The following is a 22,075-nucleotide window of genomic DNA, read 5'->3' as shown; positions in this document are numbered from 1 at the left end:
TTTATGGGAAGTGATGTTTCTAAATGTACCCATTTTAGAAACTTTGAAATGTTTCGGTGCTTTGTGCAACTTAAGCCTTACAAAAGCAATCTTTAGTATAAGGGACTGTTTACTAATCTCCCAGACCCACTCCATAGCCCTCTAAGTAGAAACCACAGTGTGAAGAATGAATCTTCTTGCACAAAATACATATTCTCTTGATGCACTAGATATTTAGCAGTTGAGCAAATCCTTATAGTCATATCATCCACCCTTACGTTATTAAAAACAATGAACAATTTGATATGTCACCACCCACTAATAGAATCCTAAGTTGCATTCTTGGGAATAACCCTTACCAACCCTTGATTAAAAACCTCAAAAAGGAATCTAAAGGTGAACACCTTAGATCCTAAACAACATAAATCATTGCTAATGGTATTCCACATGGCCTTGTAAACATCACAAGGAAGATTGGTCATTCTTGGAGACTTTTTCTTCTACATGGAATATAAAGAAACATAAATATTCTCTCTTGAAAAGTATCGATCCAACCTATTTTGATCACCACTCGCATCATTGCAAGGGACCACCCTACAACAAGCATCCATGGAAGTCAACACCCCATGTGTCAAAGTGCAAGGAGAAAATATATTTTGAAAAATGTGCTAAACATACCTATAATTTTGTAAATATCTTCAACAAGAGATCCATATTCCAAGTACCCTATCCACAACCACCTTACTCTTGAGGAAGTCAAAATAGAACTTAGGCCCCTCATCCTCCTCTTAAATCCACTAAAAATGGAACTGAATATGGGAAATTCTAGCAACAATAGTCCTCACTTTAGCGAAAAACCATCTTTAACTTCAAATATTTATATTGAAGACTCACATTATGCAAATCCTCTTCAGGAAAGATGCAAACTTCCTCAAGCAATTATGAAGCCATGCATGATACTTTTGTCTACTTTTGTGCTATCATCCTACCCCGACCTATAATAAAATTAATCATGTAGGACATGGTATCCTCCCACTAGAGAATCCACCCCTTATCCCCACTACCCTAAGAAAAGGGTTCTGTTGTCGCACAGATTGTCCAAGCAGTGTGACAACACTCAGACAGGGGGCTGTCACCCTGATCCCCGATCTCTCCATTTAAGTCGTCTCCCTGAAGCAAGCTAAGGGGGTAGACCCTATGGGAAAAAGGAAGACCAACTGGGAACCAGTTGGGTTGGGAGACACAGCAGGGGGAAACAAGCACTTGATCGATTTTAGAATTTGATTAGATCTTTAAATGCTTAAGACCAGTGCCTTATGGAGTTAATGAAAACCAAGTAATTAATTAGTTGTTGCTGCTTATGAAGTAATTTAACGATTGCTTGAAAATATTTACAAAATATCAAACATGTAATGAGCATGATATAATCCAAGCAATGTTTAATTTTACCAGATGCGAAATATTCAGTAGATGCGCAATGTTCTAGCAAATACATTTCAAAAGATCAAATACTTCAAGCAACCATGAAATTTAAATGCTAACCAATTTCGAATAGTTAATCTCCAGATATAAACATTTAAGCATATTTAACTATACAGAAAAAGACTTTAAAAGGAATTTCCAATTTTCAATTAGTCTTTTTTCAGATTTTTTTATTTTTAATATATATATATATATATATATATATATATTCTGAGACTAAACTAAACTAAAACTAAAAAAAAACAAACAAACAAAACAAAACAAAACAAACTAAGCTAAAAGAAAATAAAATAGAACAAATCAAAACCTTTTTTTATTTTTATTTTTTTTATTTATCATATATTTTTCATGATTTTTGTAAAACTCTGAGATTAAACTAAAATCTAAATACAATTAAAATCTAGTCAAATCTAAAACCTAAAAGAACCTTTTTTTTTAAATGCCTTTTTTATATTTTTATATTTTTTAATTTTTTTTATTAATTTTTTATAATATAAAGTTCTAAATTTAGAATTAAGATATAACAAAACTAAAATTAAAATTTAATCTAAACTAAAACTTAACATACCTAAAGCTAAGACTAAAACCTAACCATATTACATAAATAACAATGAAGAAAATAAGACAACGAATTTTGTTTTTTGATTTTTAATATATGTTAACACACACTAACCTAACTATACCAACTTTATACAAAAAAAAATAAAAAATATCGAAATCTATTCTAACCTAAGTACACTAACGCATACACAAAAAAAGAACCCACGTTTGTTTTGCTTGTTGTTTGCAGGTGCCAGGAATATTGACGGCAACGTGGAGAGCTTGTTTTGTAGGTTGTTGTGTACACAGGTCTACCAGCCGGAGAATAATGACGACGCAGGGACCAAAGGAGAGCTGGATGTGTAGCACACAGGTTATGGCAGCATAGGAGCTGCGTGTGTGATGCGTGAATGATCCAAGGGGTAGAAAATGGCTGCATAGAGGAGATGGATGCAGGAGCGTTGTGAGAAAAGATCTGAGAAATAGCTACGTAGAATGGGAGCAGCGTGGAAAAGGACGGATTTGTAGCATTTGGGCAGAGACAGAAAGATGGCACATATGGAAGAAAATGGACAGAAGGGAAAGCTAGCCGCAGGGAGAAAGAGGGCTGTAGCAGCAGATAGAGGGTTATACTGAGGGCATGAATGGATGCCAGAGAGAAACGTAGGTTTGGTGAATGTGTGAAATGGACAGTGGATTTGTTGTGTGGGAGTGCTGGATGAGCCACAAAAACTGAGCAGCATTTGGAGATGTCTACATGGAGGTTTGGCAACAATCCAACCTTCTTGAAAAAAAAAAATCTGCAACAAAAATAAACCCCCAACAACAGAACTGTACACATGCAGAAAAATGGTTTTGAGGCAAATATTCTTGCTAGCGCTAATCTTGAGGCCGGATCTTACCCTCCAGAGCTTAGATCTGGCTTCAAGATTGAATCTCACCTTCAAATCTGCAACCTGCAATGACAACAACAAACACCCAGAAGCAAAATATACAATAATGTAACCTTAAAAAACCTAAAAACCAGCTAAATAATTACAATAATTACAAACTAAAGGCTCTAGGTAGCCAGATTTGTCAGTATGTCACAGATATATTTTTAGAATATTAAATTTAAGATGAGGTGCTTCAGAAAACCCTTTATGCATCCACCAAAAATTTCAAATGATAAGCCCGAGATCAAAACTGGTTGGGCTCTTTAGAAAATGCAATCCAGGAATTGGCTGGTTCAGCCGAGAACTTCCCCGAACGCTCAGTAATCTTAAAAAAAAGGATTTCCTGAACAACTTAATTCAACCATTAACGAAGAAGCAAAAAACGACACTAAAATCCAAATGTAATGGAGATACCTGCCATCATATTCAGAAATTTAACTATCATTCAAACCCTAGCGACTAAACAAGATACTTGTGTTTAAAATCACTCTTCATCAAGCTATCATCAATGGCTGAAAATAAATTTACGCAGAAAAATAAAACATCTTACAGCACTTTTAGAAGAGTAACACCAACAAGATTTCAACCCCAAAGTCTTTCTTTATTGCACATGAAAAATGACTACAAGAGAGCTTTCTTTAGCACACGACTCTAAGATTGAATGATCTCAAATGATCCATAACACTCTATTTAAAGGGAAATTTTCCCAACGGCTAGTTCGAATGATCCTTGTCAAAACGATCTCGACCATCAATGAGGATCAAATCTCTTTTAATCTCATCCGTTGAAATTTTAAACACATTTTAATAAAAAATTAAAATCTTGCATTTATTTCCTCAAAAATTTGACTTATTATTATTTTATTTTATTTTTCAAATTTTTATTTATTTATTTTTTAATTTTTTAATTTTTTATTATTTTTACTGGACCCTCAAACTTAGCCTTTGGAAAAAACACCTAGGACCTAGGACTTATGAGGGGATAAAACATTTTCTAACCCTCAAGACACTTTACATCATGACTTTTACAATTTTACATCTCAAGGGGGAAAACCCATTTGACATAGACCCTCATAAACTACCCAATTCTGCGACACAAACATAATCTAGCAGATCAAACAATTTGTAATAACCTAACCAAATAGTTAGAATTATCTCCAAATTACTTTTACATAAACTCGACCTAGCACATTAGGATTCCTCTAAGATTCTAGTGACAAAATCCATTCTGGCTTTGGGGTTAGGCTGAAGGAAAACTCTGCTGATCATGGATCGGGTTGACGAAAAACCTTCCGAAACGTAGATTATCACTAGAAAATTAGGTTTGCCTAGGCAATTTTCATACATGACTCAGATTTGCTAAGATAATTTACACATGCAGACTGGGTTTGCAACATAATATGATCGGGCTAATGATGATAGTCCAATGGCACAAACACGTCGATCAAGCGCTATCCCTTTTGTGAAAAAGGGGGTGTACTGCTATGGGTAGTTGACACATAGTGGTCAACAGCTTCCAAACTCTTTCAACAAGGGCTGGTAGTCCTCTAACTCTAGGTGGGACACATTCAACTTAAACAAAGATGAGGCGACTGAATCTATCTAGTGACCAAAAGAAACTACAATCTAAATCATAAAATGATTCAAGCCTATTACATCCATAAGCACATCCACATAATGAATTCTACCCAAGAATGTCATATCCTCTCACAAGCCATAGAAGTAATCCAACCATGCTTGAATTCTATCTCGCTAACCAGTGAAAATTGATCCAAGTGAACCAACCACCTTTGCAAATACCCTTTTGTTTCCAATTGGGATAAAAGATATGTACAATGTTTACTGTTGCACCAAACATGCTTCTTAATACCACTAATCATTTATTCTAACCATCCATAATGGTCTCCATCCCACTCCATCATATTGAACTTCCTAGTTACAATTCTAGTCTGCGGTAGGGCAAGAGGAAGCCATCCAATCCCAAAATTTTCTATGTTCCAAATCGATGATCAGAGCATAAACAACACAATGTCCTATCAATTGGCCCTAAATCAAGAGAGTGACCTAGACACACCTACCCTGAGGATTTGAACTAGAAGCAACCAAAACATTTTGCAAAAAGGAGGATAAGGACACCACAACCACTCCAATCCACTTGCAATGATATGAAGCCCTGAAATGACCATTCCAACAATAATTCATCATGATATAAAACTTCAATTCCAATTGATTTGATCTATTATAATAAAGCATGTCCAAAGGAAAGTGCTACAAACCACCTCATAAATTGTCCACAACATAGAAAAGTCATCCCTCATACATTCCTAGATAGTAAAAAAAGATTCACTGTAAAGGAAGATGAAGTCTGCTATATCAATTCTCCATGTCAAAATCATCCAAGTCATGAGAGCAGTGAACAAGTGAATTCCATCACATCCTTAGTTTTGTATCAAAGGAGCAAGCAATAAAATGATTGGAGGACCACCAATCAGGATCCAGGCTCACAAGGTTTGGAGATACACAAATGCATGATGTGCATTGTTTATGGCAAGGAGCCCCCAATATAAAATATTCAACCAAGGAAATCTTTAGAAAATGGATACTAGGTGCTATTTTTAACCTCAATCCATTTAAATTAAGCAAATCTTCTCCACCTTAATTTTGATGGAGGAATAGATTAGAGGAAAAGCTCCATGAACCAACAAATAGAAATGTCAATCCACAACTTTGGCATCTATTAAATTTCAGACTACTCTATGTTGTTTCAATTACTTTAGCCCAATTCAATTCTTCAATTAACAAACTTTCATCAATAATTAATATTTCCAATCATCAACAGTAATTGAAGATAGAACAGTAAATGCAATGGCAAAGGAGACAATCAACACATCAATGATCTAATACAAAATCATCCAGAAAAATTAACCGAATAACATTCAGAATTATGTTCCTAGCATCAATCCAGATCAGAGACAACTTTTCCTGTCTGTGGTCAACTGTGATCAAATGTCAAATTTTAGCCCTAGAGCCCAACCGCACAGAGGAATAGGTGTGCGTGCAATTGAGAGCTTCTAACTGCACAGATGTGCCTACCTGCCTGTGGTTATAGCCAAAACTTTCCCGTGTCAAGCTTGCAGTCAGAAACCAAAACCCTAACATATGTGCGAGCTTCGAACCTTGAAATCTCGGACCTGTATGAACCAATGTCCTCGACCCAGCCTCAGAACTATGCAAACCAATCATTGAATAGAAGAAGAAGGTGCTTGGTGATTTCCAAATGAGCTTGAGGTCACTTGTATTTATAGGCTTCCAAGGGTGTCCAATTTCATGTTAGGGACGACTTGATTAAATGTGATTTTGTGGGCTTCAATTCAAAAATACATTTTCCTTTGTCCAAATTGAGCGCTTCAATAGTCAAAATTGGTCCTGTCAAAAAGAGGAATTTCATCCCATTGTTGGAATTTGTCATTGAGCTTCAAAATTAACACTCCCTCTCAGCTAGGGAGAAATTCCAACTGCATCATGTAATAAATATATGTATCATGTCGTCATATCATGCCCCATCTCTACTCAACTCTATCTGTTGAAACATTCTTGAATCTAAAGAAGAAGAAACATCAGTGAGCATCAACGACCACCCTCTTAGGACAATGAGGAAGGTCATATGGGACACTCTCACCTCATGTCATCACATAGGGGAGCAAACGTATTCCACCCTATGTTGAGCAATAGGTGTCATAACATAGGGGAGCTAACATCTTCCACCCTATGGTATCTCATCCATCCTATTGCTCCATGATCTTCCCAACAATGACCCTCAATAGTCATGTGGTAGAACACTTGCATCATAATCAACTTGGGTAACACACCTCCAAGCACTCTCTCAACCCGTTGGCCAAACAGGGAGCGATATTCCTAACAAGCCTAGCTTATGGGTATGATGCCAACTAGGGTATACTCTGGATCGACCATCATAGAGAAGCAATATCTCCAACCCTATGGGTAACAAATAGGGGTGATACCTTATTGTCCAGAGATCCCTCAACCCCAGGAGCCCTCCATATCAATTCCTCACCCTAGGAGCTTAGACAGGGGGTAAGAGTCAGCTCAGTGTTCTCGATTAGTGATGTCCCTTATCAGGAGGGGTCACACCCATCAGTCCAATCTACTCTTTGAAGACCAAGGACTTTCCTTTCGGCAAAGCCTTGGTGAGAATATTTGCAATTTTCTCATTTGTCGATATGTGATGGAGTCTAATGGCTCCTCTTTGCACCATGTCTCAAATGAAATGATATCGGATCTCAATGTGCTTGGACTTGTCATGAAATACGAGATTCTCTGCCAAACAGATCCCACTCTTGTTGTCGCAATATATCACTGTAGTGTCTATTACCTGCTCAAATAGCTCTCCAAAGAGCTTCCTTAACCAAACTTCTTCACAGCTAGCCATGCTAGTTGCAATGTACCCTGCCTTGGAAGTACTCAGTGCTACAGACTTCTGCTTCTTGCTCATTCAAGATATCATGGCAGATCCAAGGCTAAAACAACATCCAAACATACTCTTCCTATCGACAACATTTCCTGCCCAGTCAGCATCGGTATATCCATGAAGTTGAACATCTCCGGCATAATATCTCAGACCAAGGGTGATCATCCCATGCAAATATCTCAAAATGTGTTTGGAAACGATCCAATTTGCATGGAGAGGCTCGGTCATGAATTGACTCAACATGTTCACTACATATCATATATCTACACTGGTGTTCACTAAGAACATCAGAACCCTAATCAACAATGTATACTCTTATAGATTCACCAAATCGGGTCTTGCAACTTCTCCACATAACTTCTTGAAACTCATTTCTATTGGTGTGGGAAGGGACTTGCATTTTTTCAATCCAAATCTCTCCAACAACTTCACAATGTATTTTCCTTGTGAAAGGAAAATCTTACTGGGCCTTTGCCACACCTCAAGGCCTAGAAAGTAGTGCATGAGTCCAAGGTCCTTCATTTCAAATTTAGAGGCTAACTCCCACTTACACTCGATCATCAGGGGCTCATTATCTGTCAAGAATAGATTGTCAGCATATAAAACCAAAATCAATGACATACCTTGGACTACCCTTAAGTAGAAGTTGGATCAACATTTCTTCTTGTAAATCCCAACTTCACCAAACAGAGGTCTATGCAGGCGTACCGTGCTTTGGGGACTTGCTTCAAACCATGCAATGCCTTCTTCAAGCTACAAACATGTGTCTTTCGGTCCTCTACTTCAAATACATGTCGCTGCTCAACGTACACTTCTTCTTGTAACATGCCATGATTAAGGAATGTTGTCTTCATGTCCATCTGATGAAGGGTCCATCCTTGACTTGCAGAAAAAGCAACTATCGAACAAATGGTTGTATATCGAGCCACAGGTGCAAACATATTGTCATAATATTCTCCCCCTTTCTGGGAGAATCCTTGAGCCACAAACCTTGCCTTATATTTCTCAATGCTTCCATCAACTCCATGTTTGATCTTGAATAGCCATTTTGAAGTCACCACAGATTTCCCCTTTGGTCTCAGCACAACATCCCATACATCATTCTTCATAATTGATTCATATTCAGCCATATCATCCTTCCAAACTTGTTCTTTTACGACTTCTTCAAAGGTGGTAGGTTCGGCTTGAATCATAGTGCTCATAGCTACAACATATCCCTGGTACCTGCATGGCTTCTTGCTTTCTCTAAATTATCTTCAAACATGAATGCGTCTCTTGTCATCTTGTAATGTGTCACAAAGCCAAAGTGGCCTCTTCCTAGCAGGAGGATCACATGGAGGAGGATCTAAAGGGTCCATGGGCTCCATGGGATCATCAACAATGTCTCTCTCGAATTCAGGCATGGAAGGACCATCTAAAATATCCATATCATCATTCTTCTTCTCAGGAGGAGGAGGTGGAGGAAGGTCCCTTACTTTCCCAAGGGCAACATCTTCATTGAACGTTACATCCCTTCTAATTTCAACCTTCCTTAACTAGGAATATGTATTCTAAATGCTTTAGGATTTTCACAATATCCAACAAATGTACCTTTTCTTCTCGTGGCTTCCAGTGTATTTATTTTGTTCTTCGGTGCATGGAAATATATAGGGCAACCAAATATACAGAGATGGCCAACATTGGGCTTGACACCTGTGAACACTTCTTCGGGGATCTTGTTGTCTAATGCTTGATGAGGCACCCTGTTTTGAACATATACGACAACATTCATTGCTTCTCCCCAAAGGAACTTTGGCAACTTTTGATCATGGAGCATGGCACGAATGACTTCTGTAATGGGCCTGTTCTTTCTTTTAGCTACTCCATTTTATTTGGGATTATAGGGCATAATCGTCTCTTTCTTGATACCTTCCTTCTTGCAAAAATTGATGAACTCATTCAAAATGTACTTTCCACCATTGTCAGGCCTAAAGATTTTAACTTTCTTCCCTGTTTGATTTTTGACCAAAGCTTTGAATTCCTTGAACATTTCGAAGGCTTCATCCTTTTGCTTCAAATATTAATATATCCACATATTTCTTGAGAAGTCATCAATGAAGGTGATGTAGTAGAGATGGCGACAACTAGAATGTACAAGCATCAAACCACATATATCAGAATGAATGAGAAGGAGGATGTCATATGTCTCATTTTCACTCGAGGGTAACGGTCCCCTTGTCTTCTTTCCACTGGCACAACCTGGACATAATCCATCATTTTGGGCTTGAACGTCGGGAATATCAGAGACCAATTTCTTCAATTTCGAAAGAGCATCATAATGCAAATGGGCCAATCTTCGGTGCCATAGCTCGCTTAGATGATTAGTATCATGGACCAATGTTAGAAGAGATTTATTAGACTCTATAGAGTCCTTCAAATCTCGATCCCGATGTAAATGCATCTCTCATAGGGGATCCATCCAGCCAAGTAAGAACCTTTCCCAAACTGAAGGAAACCCTCCTCCCTTTATCTTCCAAAGCATATATTGATACCAAATTCTTCTTCAATCCTGGCACATACTTCACATCATGGAGAAAAACAGATTCCCTGGAATTCAAATGAAATTTGACGAACCCAAAGGCTTTAACGGGATGAGTGGAGTTGTCTCAAATTCTTTGCAATTGATTTCTAAGACGAGATATCCTTATAATGTAGGATTACACAAACTGTCCTTTATTCGTCTTCATATCTTTGACTTGATCTTTCAAGGAGAGGATTTCATTCAAATTGTTGACTTCATACATGCTAGCTATCTTATCATACATGTCCTTATACTTCCTCAAATTTCCAACATATGCAAGTAAATTATTTTGTAAACCATCATCTAAAATTTTCTTTCGTATTTAACTCACCTTTATTATGCTTGTTCTTGGCAGCGACGGAAGCACTCTCCGGAAACTCGGGTACTTTTCCTTGAATGAATTCCAAAACATTGTTGTTATCAAATATGATCTCCAACATGATTTTCGATGTAGAAAAGTTATATGAGTCGCCCAACTTCTCATGTTCCTTGAAGAAAGAGGAAGACATCTTGACTTGATTAGATAGGATCGTTCAAACCTCCAAATATGATTGATTCAATTCTTGTCTCCTTTTGGGCGTGTCCTTCACCTTACCTCTGATACCATTTTAAATTTTAGACTGCTCTATGTTGTTTCAATTACTTTAGCCCAATTCAATTCTTCAATTAAAAATATTTCATCAATAATTAATATTTCCAATCATCAACAATAATTAAAGATAAAACAATAAATGCAATGACAAAGGAGACAATCAACACATCAACAAGAGACACCAGATTTTCGGTCAATGACCAGGGAAAAACCCACTACGGGGAAAACCCTTTGTAATTATTCTTCTATTAGATTGTCATAAAATGTTCAACAAAGAGTACAATGAGCCAATACAAAATCATCCAACAAAATTAACCCAACAACATTTAGAAATATGTTCCCAGCATCAATCCAAATCAGAGACAACTTTTCCTGTCTGTGGTCAATTGTGGTAAAATGTCAAATTTCATCCCTAGAGCCCAACTGCATGGAGGAAGAGGTGAGCGTGCGGTTGATAGATTTCAACCGCACAGATGTGCCTGCCTGCCTGCGGTTATAACTGAAAATTGCATGTGTCAAGCCTGCAGTCAAAAACCAAAACCCTAACATATGTGTGAGCTTTAGACCCTACAATCTCGGACCTGTACGAACCAATTTTCTCAACCCAACCTCAGACTTGTGTGAACCAATCAATGAAGAAGAGAAGAATAAGATGCTTGGTGATTTCCAAATGAGCGTGAGGTCAATTGTATTTATAAGCTTCCAAGGGTGTCCAATTTCCTGTTAGGGTTGCCCTAATCAAATGTGAAATTGTGGGCTTCAATTAAAAAATGCATTTTCCTTTGTCCAAATTGAGTGCTTCAATAGTCAAAATTGGTCTTCTCGAAAATAGGAATCTCGTCCCATGGTTGGAATTTGTCACTAAGCTACCAACTTACCAACATCGCCATATATGAATGCAACAAGGGAAAAATATTGATTGACCTATTTATTGAAAAAATAGGCAAAGGGTATCCCTTTTAAAATCAAGATGTACACAACATCATCAATAACCTTTGTTTATGCTTGTGATGATAGTGGGTGATGTGAATGTTGTAGAATAGAGCAACTTCATGAGGCCAAATCTAGAAATTAGGATTAAAGTTGATAAGGGGATTGTTAAAATTGGCAACTAGGGCCAAATTCCACCTTAGGATAGCTCATATGATGGAGATGATTATCGCATTGGATTCCTCTTTTCGAGAGGTCCAATTTTGATATAAATATAATCTCATTCTGACAAGAAGAAATGGAATTTTGAATTTATTCTCTCTCATGCACAAATTATCAAGGTCGGCCTCAGTCAAATGTAGGCTCATGAAGCCCAATAGATGTGTCTCTTCACCCTCAACAAAATGTATAAATAGGAGTGACCTCTCTCGTTTGGACATCACTTGTCTCATCACATATCTCTCTCTCTCCTCTCTTGATTGGTTTGTACAGTTTGGAGGCAGCGTACCATACTTCGTACATGTGAAAGACGGATGAAGTTTAGGACCATTTTGGAGGCCGAAAATATCAGGAAACAGGGCAGCGTTGACTTGGGTGATTTTGACCAACGTTGAATTCGATCTTGAGGAATTTTTTTTTATTTTTGAAGGTTGCATTGATTGCCATAGTTTTCGAGGTGATTGGGACAGTTTGATTGGTTTGACTTCAGCCTTTGACCGTAGAAATTACAACAGTGTTTGACTAGGTTGATCGAACTATTTTTGGGTTGACTTTGACCCTCTTGGAAGGTCAAATTCTTCTTCTATTGATTGAGTTGCTTGGAGGAAATTTTGGTGATGCTTTAACCACCGTTTAATTTCTAGTTAGGGTTGCAGTTAACTACTGATTTGACAGGACTGTTTTGGGCAAGTTAATTTGATATTTGCACTCTCTCTGTTGAACTATTGAAGAATAATAAGAAGATTTGATCAAAGTGTTTCCCCACATTGGAGTTTTTCCATGGAATCTACCATATCTTGTGTCCTCTTGTCTTGGCTTGTCTTCTGCACATGTTTTTTTGTTCTATCTACATATACTGTCAATGTGTTTAAGTTAATGTGATTGCTACTGAATATAATTGGAAATTGTCATTGGGTTGATAAGGAACATTGAAGTAAATTGTGCTAAAGTATAGAACATACCATTGTTATCTAAACTTAACGTGGTTTGAGAGCTCAGGTGAAGACAAAGCCCAAGCAAGAGTGAAGCAAAGAAATCACTAAGGGAAGATGTTGGAAAAGGACTTGGAACTAGTCCCAATGACGACTACATCTTACTTCAAATCCGAGGACAAGCTTACGGACAAATCCAACTATCATGCATGGAAGATGTATCTAGATTCGACATTGGAAGAAAATGATGTTATGGACTATGTTGAAGGAAGAGTAGTGGGGCCTCCTTCAAATGCATCCGCAGCCGCACAAACAAAGTACAAGAGAGGTGAGGTTAAAGCTAAGAAAATTATTGTTGATTCTATTCACAAGCCTTTGGTTGCCTATATTTCTGATTTGGAAACATCTAAGGAGATGTATGACAACTTGGTTAGGATGTTCGAAGTAATTAATGCAAATCAAGTTCTCTTTCTCAAGAACAAGTTGAAAGACATCAAGATGGATAGAGGAGAATCCATCCAATCCTACTTCATGAGGATTACCGAGATCAAGAATGATCTCCTATGTATTGGAGAAGTCATTGGTGACAAGGAGCTTGCTCTTATTGCACTTGGAGGCCTTACAAGAGAATGGGATGTGTTCAAAACTATCATCCTCAACAATGACAGGATTCCTGGATTTGATGAATTTTTGGCTAGATGCACTCAAGAAGAAATAAGGATGATGGAAAGAGACAAACCCTCAAATGGAAACAATTCTACCATATTCTCTGCTCATTCTATGAGGAAGAACAATGTTGGTCCAAGAAATCAAGGTCAAGGGTTCAAGACGGGATTCAAAGAAGGAAGAAAAGGAAGATGCTCCAATTGTAACAGGTTTGGCCACTTCGCTAGAGAGTGTCCTCACAAGAAGGATACTCCAAGAGATGATGACAACAATAGCAACAACTTCAAAGGCAATGGAAATCAAAGGAACAACAGGTTCAACAACAAAGGAAAGAGGAATGCTCCTAATGCTCGAAATGGAAATGGTTGTCCTCCCAAGAAGTCGAGAAACTCCAGGTATGAATAAGTTAATGTTGTAAAGCAAAAGGAATTTTATCTTATTTCTGCCCTCACCACTGCTTCTCTGCCAGATACATTGGATTATTGGTTCATTGATAGTGTTGCCTCTAGGCACTTCATTGGGTACAAAGAACCTCTCTTAAACTTGATTGAAAATAAGACGAATATGGAGATTATACTTGGGGATAATACTACTTATCCCGTGAAAGGAATTTGGATTGGTACTCTTCACTTAAATCAAGGTCAAACCCACCACTTACAAGAAGTACTATATGTACCTGATTGGAAAAAGAACTTGGTCTCTATTTTTGTGATGGAAGACAAAGGTTTCAAGGTGACATTCATTGATGGGAAAGTTCGTGTTTGGAAAAGGAACCCAAGAGATGCATTCACTCTTGGATTTGAGGTTGAAGGTCTCTATCAGGGTGGAGAAAGTTCATTGGGAGCAATGACTTGTGATACTTCTCTTCAATCTGAATCATGGCACCAAAGATTTGCTCACCTTCATTTCAAAGACTTACCTGATGTAAGGAAGATGGTCACAAGTATGCTCGAATTCAACTTAAATCATGAAGGTGTTTGTCAAGGATGTGAAGCTAGAAAACATAGAAGGGGACCATTCCCCTCAAATTAAACTCAAACCATCGACATTCTTCAATTGGTCCATTTTGATCTATCAGGTATGTTGCCAGTGACATAGTTGGGTGGATTTTTGTACTATGATATTTTTGTGGATGACTTCTCTCGGAAAACATGGATCTATTTCTTAGAGAAGAAGGATGAAGTGTTCAAATGGTTCTGCTCTTTCAAATCCTTGGTCGAGAATCAAACAGGGAAAAAGATCAAAATATTGAGGACCGATAATGGGATCAAATATGAGTCAAATGAATTCAAAGATTGTTGTAGAGAAGTTGGCATTAAGAGGGATACCACTACTGCATATAATCTTGAACAAAATGGTGTTGTCAAAAAGAAGAATCGTACTATCATGGAAGCCACCCGTGCCATGCTTCATTACCAAGGTCTACCGAAGTTATTATGGGGAGAAGCTGCCAACACCATTGTGTATGTTCAAAACAGATGCCCACATCAAGCTTTGGACTTCAAGACACTAGAAGAAGTTTTCACTGGTAAGAAACCTGATGTTTCTCATTTTATATTTTTTGGTTGTCCCGTATATTTTCATGTGTTGAAAGAGAAAAGAAACAAACTAGATGGATCTAGGAAGAAAGGAATGTTTGTGGGCTACAGTGAAACTTCGAAGGCAGAAAAATCTGTGTGCCTGGTCAAAGGGAAGTGGCATTAAGTCATGATGTCACTTTCGATGAAGATTTTTCTCTTAGAAAGATCCAAGATCTTCCTATCCCTAGGAAGGACAATGATGACGTTGATGCAAAAAAGCGGGATGAACCTTTTCTCTAATGAATCGCTGCCTGATGTTGAAGGTTTGATGGATCCCATTGATCCACCTCCTAGTGAGCCCACTACTTCAAGAAAAAGACCTTTGTGGCTTAAATATAGTCTTGAAGATGTTGAGAAACATATTACACCGAGGGGGACATTTTGTGAAAGCAAGAAGACGAATAGGTACCAAGGGTTCTTAGCTTCCTTGAGTACCATTGGACAATATGAGCCTTGTACATTCAAAGAAGTCGTGAAACACCAAGTTTGGAAGGATGCGATGAATGAAGAATATGATTCGATCATGAAGAATGATGTCTGGGATGTGGTTCCTAGACCCAAGGACAAGTCAGTGGTCACTTAAAAATGGATCTACAAGATCACACATGGAGTTGATGGGAGTGTTGAAAAGTTCAAGGCTAGATTCATTCCTCAAGGCTTCTCTCAAAAGGAAGGAGTAGACTACGATGAGATATTTGCAACCAGTTGCCCGATATCCCACCATTTGTTCATTATAGCCCTTGTTGCCTCGCAAGGATGGAGCCTACACTAGATGGATGTCAAAACTGTGTTCTTGCATGGTTCACTTAAGGAGGAAGTCTATGTGGATCAACCCGTGGGGTTCGAAGTTCAAGATCATGAGACACGTGTATGGAGGTTGAAGAAATCCCTCAATGGGTTGAAGCAAGCCCCTAGGGCTTGGTATGAGAGGATCAATAACTATCTTATGAAGTTGGGATTCACAAGGAGCGATGTTGACCCGAACCTATACTTCAAGGTTGAAAAGGACAAACCTCTCATTCTGGTCCTTTATGTGGATGATCTCTTTCTGACAGTTGATGACCCTCTCATTCGTCAATGCAAGAGGGAGTTGGCTTCCGAGTTCGAGATGAAGGACCTAGGACTTATGCATTATTTCCTAGGGCTGGAGGTCTGGCAAAATCCAGGTGAGATTTTCCTTTCTCAAGGAAAATACATTGTGAAGCTACTTAAGAGATGTGGGATGGTGGATTGCAAGTCTGTGACTACTCCGATGGAACTCAACTTTAAGAAGCTATGTGGAAGTGTTGTTGGGACCGAATTGGCGAACCCTTACGAGTATCGTCAACTTGTGGCGGCCCTGATGCTTTTAGCAAACTCTCGTCCTGACATATGCTTCGTTGTGAACACATTGAATCAGTTTATGATCGAGCCTCATCACATTCATTGGATTACTGCTAAGAATCTCTTGAGATATCTTCGGGACACATTCCACTATGGACTGAGATACACTATTGGGAACTTGAGGCTACATGGATATTCATATGCTGACTGGGATGGCAGTGTGGTGGATCATAAGAGCACGTCTGAGTGTTGCTTCTCTTTGGGGTCTGCTTCAATATCTTAGATGAGCAAGAAGCAGAAATCGGTTGCACTAAGCACCATCGAGGCCGAATACATTACTGCAAGCATGGCCTGTTGTGAAGCAGTTTGGGTTAGGATGCTCTTCAGTGAGCTATTTGAGCACGTGTTGGATAGCACTATGATCTTCTGTGACAACCAGAGTGGGATTCACCTATTAGAGAATCCCATGTTCCATGACCACTCCAAGCACATTGATATCATGTACCACTTTATCTGGGATATGGTACAAAGGGGAGAAATAAGCCTCCAACACATCAGGACAAATGAACAAGTCACATACATTCTCACAAAGCCTCTGGGGAAGGTCAAATTCTTAACCTTCTGGGAGAGACTTGGAGTTGTGGAACGACCCTCCTATGAGGGTCCCGTATGAGTTGGAAACTGAGCTCTGGGAGCTCTTGGGGGCTTGGGGTACTTCTTGGAGCTATGAGCGACCATAGGGTGAGTGGTTCACCTTCCCCTAGTGGTGTGCCAGATACAGGGTGAGTGGTTCACCCTCCCCTATGATACCCCATGATGGTTGACATGTGTGTAGGGTGAGTGGTTCACCTTCCCCTACTCGGACACATGTATGTAGGGTGAGTGGTTCACCTTCCCCTACGGTTGACATATGCATAGGATGAGTGGTTCACCTTCTCCTATGTCATATGAACAGGATGAGTGGTTCACCTTCTCCTGTTGATGCCCCAACACACATCCTACCCACAGAGTTTGAGACTCATGGGAAGTACCTCTCCTATGGCTAATGAGTTGGGAAAAGGTGGTTAGGGACCATAGCACTACCAATGGATGCATCGTGTACTGTCGTACTCCCTATGACTAGGATGCATGGTGTTCAACAACTTGATTTCGGATCAAGCATTGACTTTTGTCAGTGGAGAGAGGTATGATCTAATGAATCACTCTCGATCACTTCTTCATTATTACGTCATGGTTTAGCAGAGCATAGAAGAGCATAGCAAGGCAGAGAAGAGCTAAGCAGACCAATGATGACATGGATGGTATAGGATGACAGGTTGGCATGATGATGACAGATGAATTGGAAAGTGGAATTCTTGTTAATTGAGAGGGAGTGTTAAAATTGGAAACTAAGGCCAAATTCCTCCTTAGGACAATGCATATGATGGAGATGATTATTGCATTGGATTCCTCTTTTCGAGAGGTGCAATTTTGATATAAAGATCATCTCATTTTAACAAGAAGAAATGGAATTTTGAATTTATTCTCATGCACAAATTATCAAGGTCGGCCTCAGTCAAATGTAGGCTCATGAAGCCCAATGGATGTGTCCCCTCACCCTTATTGAAATGTATAAATAGGAGTGACATGTCTCTCATTTGACATGTCTCTCATTTGGACATCACTCATCTCATCACATATCTCTCTCTCTCCTCTATTGATTGGTTCGTACAGCTTGGACGCAGCATTCACTACTTCGCACGTGTGAATGGAGGACGAATTTCAGCGCTGTTTTTGGAGGCCGAAAATTTCAAGAAACAGGGCAGCATTGACTTGGGTGATTTTGACTAGCGTTGACTTCGATCTTGAGGCAAAATTTTGATTTTTGAGGGCCACATTGATTGGCACAATTTTTGAGGTGATTGGGGCAATTTGATTGGTTTGACTTCAACGTTGACTTCAGCATTTGACCACAGAAATTAAAGTAGTGTTTGACTAGGTTGACCAAACTATTTTTGGGTTGACTTTGGGCCGAATTATTTTGCTATTGATCGGGTTGCTTGGAGGACATTTTGGAGCTGCTTTGACCACCGTTGACTTTCTAGTTAGGGCTGCAGTTGACTGTTGTTGACTGTTGATTTGACAGGACTGTTTTGGGCAAGTTAATTTGATATTTGTACTCTCTCTCTGCTGAACTATTGAAGAATAATAATATTTGATCAAATGGTTTCCCCACATTGGCGTTTGTCCCTGGCATCCGCCATATCTTGTGTCCTCTTGTCTTGGCTTGTCTTTTGCACATGTTTTTATGTTTTATTTGCATTTACTATCATTGTGTTTAAATTAATGTGATTTCTACTGAATATAATTGGAAATTGTCATTGGGTTGATAAGGAACGTTGATGTAAATTGTGTTAAAGATTATAACATACAATTGTTATCTAAAATTAACAACGATTGATATTGATTTCAAAATGTGAAAATACACTAAAGTGGTTAAACAAATACCTATTGAGGAACAAGGACCATAAGGATTTTAAAAGGCTAGGAAAGGGGATACAAGGCAAATTAAAATGTTTCTAGAATCAAGTGAAACTCCTTCAAAATGGTTTGTAATATTAATGTAACTGCATTGGGCCCACATGTATGTATGACATCCTTGGGCTAAACCAGGGTTGTGGGGGAGTGGCTCCCCCCCTTCAAACCCGCTCCCAAAATTTCTCCCGTAGGGATCGAATTTCGGGAGCAACCCTGGGAGCAGAATTTTCGCTCCCTAACCTTTTTTGCAAATTTTTTTTGTAGTAACATTCCAAATGCAATTTTTTTCGAAGAAACAAATAATTTTTGAGTGGGGCAGCCTAATGATCAAGCCTATGCCCTAGTATTGATATGTGATTCATGGTAATATTAAATTCTTAAAGTAAAAGTGGCATTCACCTTAATCTTCATTTTCATCCTTTTACTTAAATTTTTAACATTACCATGAAATGACTCAGGAGGTTTGAGAGTGGTTTCAACCTCATTGGATTTCATATGGAGAAAGTAGAATTTTAGATCTCATTCAAAATCCAACAAAGTTATTAGCTTTTCATGATTTCAAGATTGGGGGGATTGCAATGTTTCTATTGGATTTTTCATGTATTAAAGTATGGAACTTGTATTTAATCAAGAGCACCAATCCCACTATGTACCTTGATGTTGGTGACATTGGTTGTCGAACTCCTCTATCATGAGCCTATTAAAAATGTACCCATCAGTCAAACAAAATCTTGACTTGACATGCTATGTTTTTTCTATCTTATGTTAATGCTTAGAGGATGATATTAATGACAAAGATCCTGATTTTCCAACAAGACTAAAAAAAATATGCATTTCTCATGGCGGCAAGAGCCCCAAGCATTAGCAATAAATAATAGATTTACTTGTCTTTTCTAGTTTTTAGTAGTTTTTATAACTGTTGACTCTTTCATATTTATTATGATATTTTTTGTAAACAATATATGACAATTTAAGTTTGAAGTTGGTAGTCTTAACTCATTGGTAATGAATTATGAATATGATGCTTCGTGAAAGTTGAAAGTCGTTTCAATTCATGTTAGATATTATTTGTTGTAATGGTTACACTTAACTTACAAGTACAACTTTGCTGATCAATGATGATAAATGTTATATATTGAATTTTGAAATATTGAAACTTTAAGATTGATGAATCATGAGACTCAATATGTTGTATGTTACTAACTTGTGGATGTGGTTGATGAAGATTCTAACTTCTAGATGATTGAATTTATATGGTTCAATCTATGCTTTTATGCTTTTTATATCTAATTCATCATTCTACATGCTTTTGTTGACATATATGCATCAAAATATATTATATAAATATTCGCTCCCTGATTCGCTCCCAAACCTGGAGCTTCTGAAAATGTCGCTCCCGCTCCTGCTCCCTGTTTTCGCTCCCGCTCCCAAGTAACCTTGGGCCAAACTACAATTATACAACAAAGTCTAAATGTTGTTGTTAAAAATAATCTCCTTTCAAGTGTACTCTTCCTTTTGAGGAGAAGACCTAAAAACATTTAATGATGACACTATGGGAGGAAGTTCCTTGCTAGTCATGGAATGTATAACTTCCCAACTACATCACGAGAAGTATGAAATAAGAGAGGAACTCATAAATCGTGTATTTAAAAGTGCTTTAAAGAAGCATATATTTCCAAGGAAGATCTATAACAATTATCAAGGGAAACCACCATATTCATGATGTTGGTTTTGATTGTATAACTTATTCATTAAGCACATCATAAAAGTAAAATTAATTTACCAAATGACTAGTCACAAGTTTTTTGCAGTTATGGACACCTTCCCTATTTAGTAGTGATCAATCTCAATCCTACCAAAGTTACATGCTTTATCATGTAATTCTTTCATCTTTGAATGAGCAGACACAATCATGAGTCTTATGCCAATGCTTTTGTCTCTCATGGTTTATAAATTGGTAGTTTTATGATGGTTTTGTTAACAAAATAACAAAAATTGTTTTTAACCACATTGTTAAAATTTATTATTGAGAAAGGTATACTAAATCATAATGAAATTCTTGATTGTTGAATTTTCCATTTTACTAAAATGAATGGTATATATGCAAAATTGAAAATTGTTAAATTCAACTTATAATCTCCTATACGGATAAACATGTTGCTCATTCTTTTCATATCGGTTTTCATAAACTCTCTAGGCAAATTAATCATGGTTGACTAATCTTATCTTGAGCTACTATTGTCTTATAAATCACTTAGTCATGTTGACTAAAATAATGAGTGATTCTCTCGTGCACTTGATTGTTTGTTTAATGAAAATGCTATTTTTTACCACTTCATTTGATTCTCTCATGGGATTGAGATTTTTACAACCAAATATATATAGTCAACTGATATTACAAGAAAATGTATGGCAGGCATTTGAGCCTTAAAATCTCATTACTCAAAATCAAAATATAAAGATAATTGACAAAGATCTTAAATCTATTTAATGTTTTTAATTAATAATCTAAATCTTAAACTCATATATTGTTTGTCTAATATTAATTTCAAATTATAGTTAAAATGATATTGGATCTCCTCAAACATCTAATGTCGTATTTATTATTGTGTAGTATCTAATGAGGTATTTTAGCTTTCTAATTTGGCTTCAAAGATTATTCCTCTAATAAAAATGTGTTATAAAAATGTGTTTTGCAGGGCAAGTAAAGGAGTTTGGATCACCTGCATTGTTGCTTGAACAACCTTCTTCGCTATTTAAATCACTTGTTACTGAATATTGGAGTCGTTCAAAGGGTCCTCATAATGGAGCTATATAAACTTTAAAGAGATATCTCCATGTGAACAATAAGAAATTGTGGATATTATTTACATTGAGAAAAATTATATTTTTACATGTTACAAATTTGATACATTTCATGTGCTCCTGAATCAACTTATAATGAGAAATATGTACAATATATCCTAAATGATTACATTTAGGATTAAGTGTCAATTACACTTTTGCAAGTTTAAAGGAAGGGATTAATCTCAATATCAATATATTATGTTAAACGTGTCTTTGAGTATTGTGTTTTTATAAACCAACCATTTCAATTTGGGCAATGAGAAATTGGTCATTCTCAATTATTAGTTGTAGAGTTATTTAGTTTAGATCAAGTCATAATATTCTAAATGCCTTGAACGAGAGAGGTTATTCATTAAACTCTTTTCTTAGTAAGCTAGAACAATATTCTATTATCTATTAAAAAATTGACCAACATATACCCCCTATTTAAGATGAGCATGCATGCACTTGTCCCTCTATATCAACAATATGCCTACAAGCTGATT

General features: G+C 37.4%; 1 protein-coding gene across 5 annotated transcripts in view; it reads left to right on the top strand.

Moving 5' to 3' along the window:
• The window catches only part of LOC149158730 (putative ABC transporter C family member 15), a 289,427-nt gene extending 267,630 nt beyond the window's left edge, over positions 1-21,797 (top strand). For all 5 annotated transcript variants that reach the window (XM_089436298.1, XM_089436294.1, XM_089436297.1 and 2 more), the window contains one exon: positions 21,443-21,797. In XM_089436298.1, the coding sequence (XP_089292424.1) occupies positions 21,443-21,561 (119 nt within the window). In that variant the 3' untranslated portion in view covers positions 21,562-21,797. The remainder of the gene's footprint in view (positions 1-21,442) is intronic.
• Positions 21,798-22,075: the final 278 nt, after the last annotated feature.

Source organism: Pinus tabuliformis, chromosome 5_2 (genome assembly GCF_031772625.1).
Source record: "Pinus tabuliformis cultivar Carrire ecotype Pingquan chromosome 5_2, CPIR1, whole genome shotgun sequence".
Lineage (NCBI taxonomy): Eukaryota > Viridiplantae > Streptophyta > Pinopsida > Pinales > Pinaceae > Pinus > Pinus tabuliformis.
The sequence above is the reverse complement of the archived record's forward strand: the minus strand, read 5'-3'. Positions and strand labels throughout refer to the sequence as shown.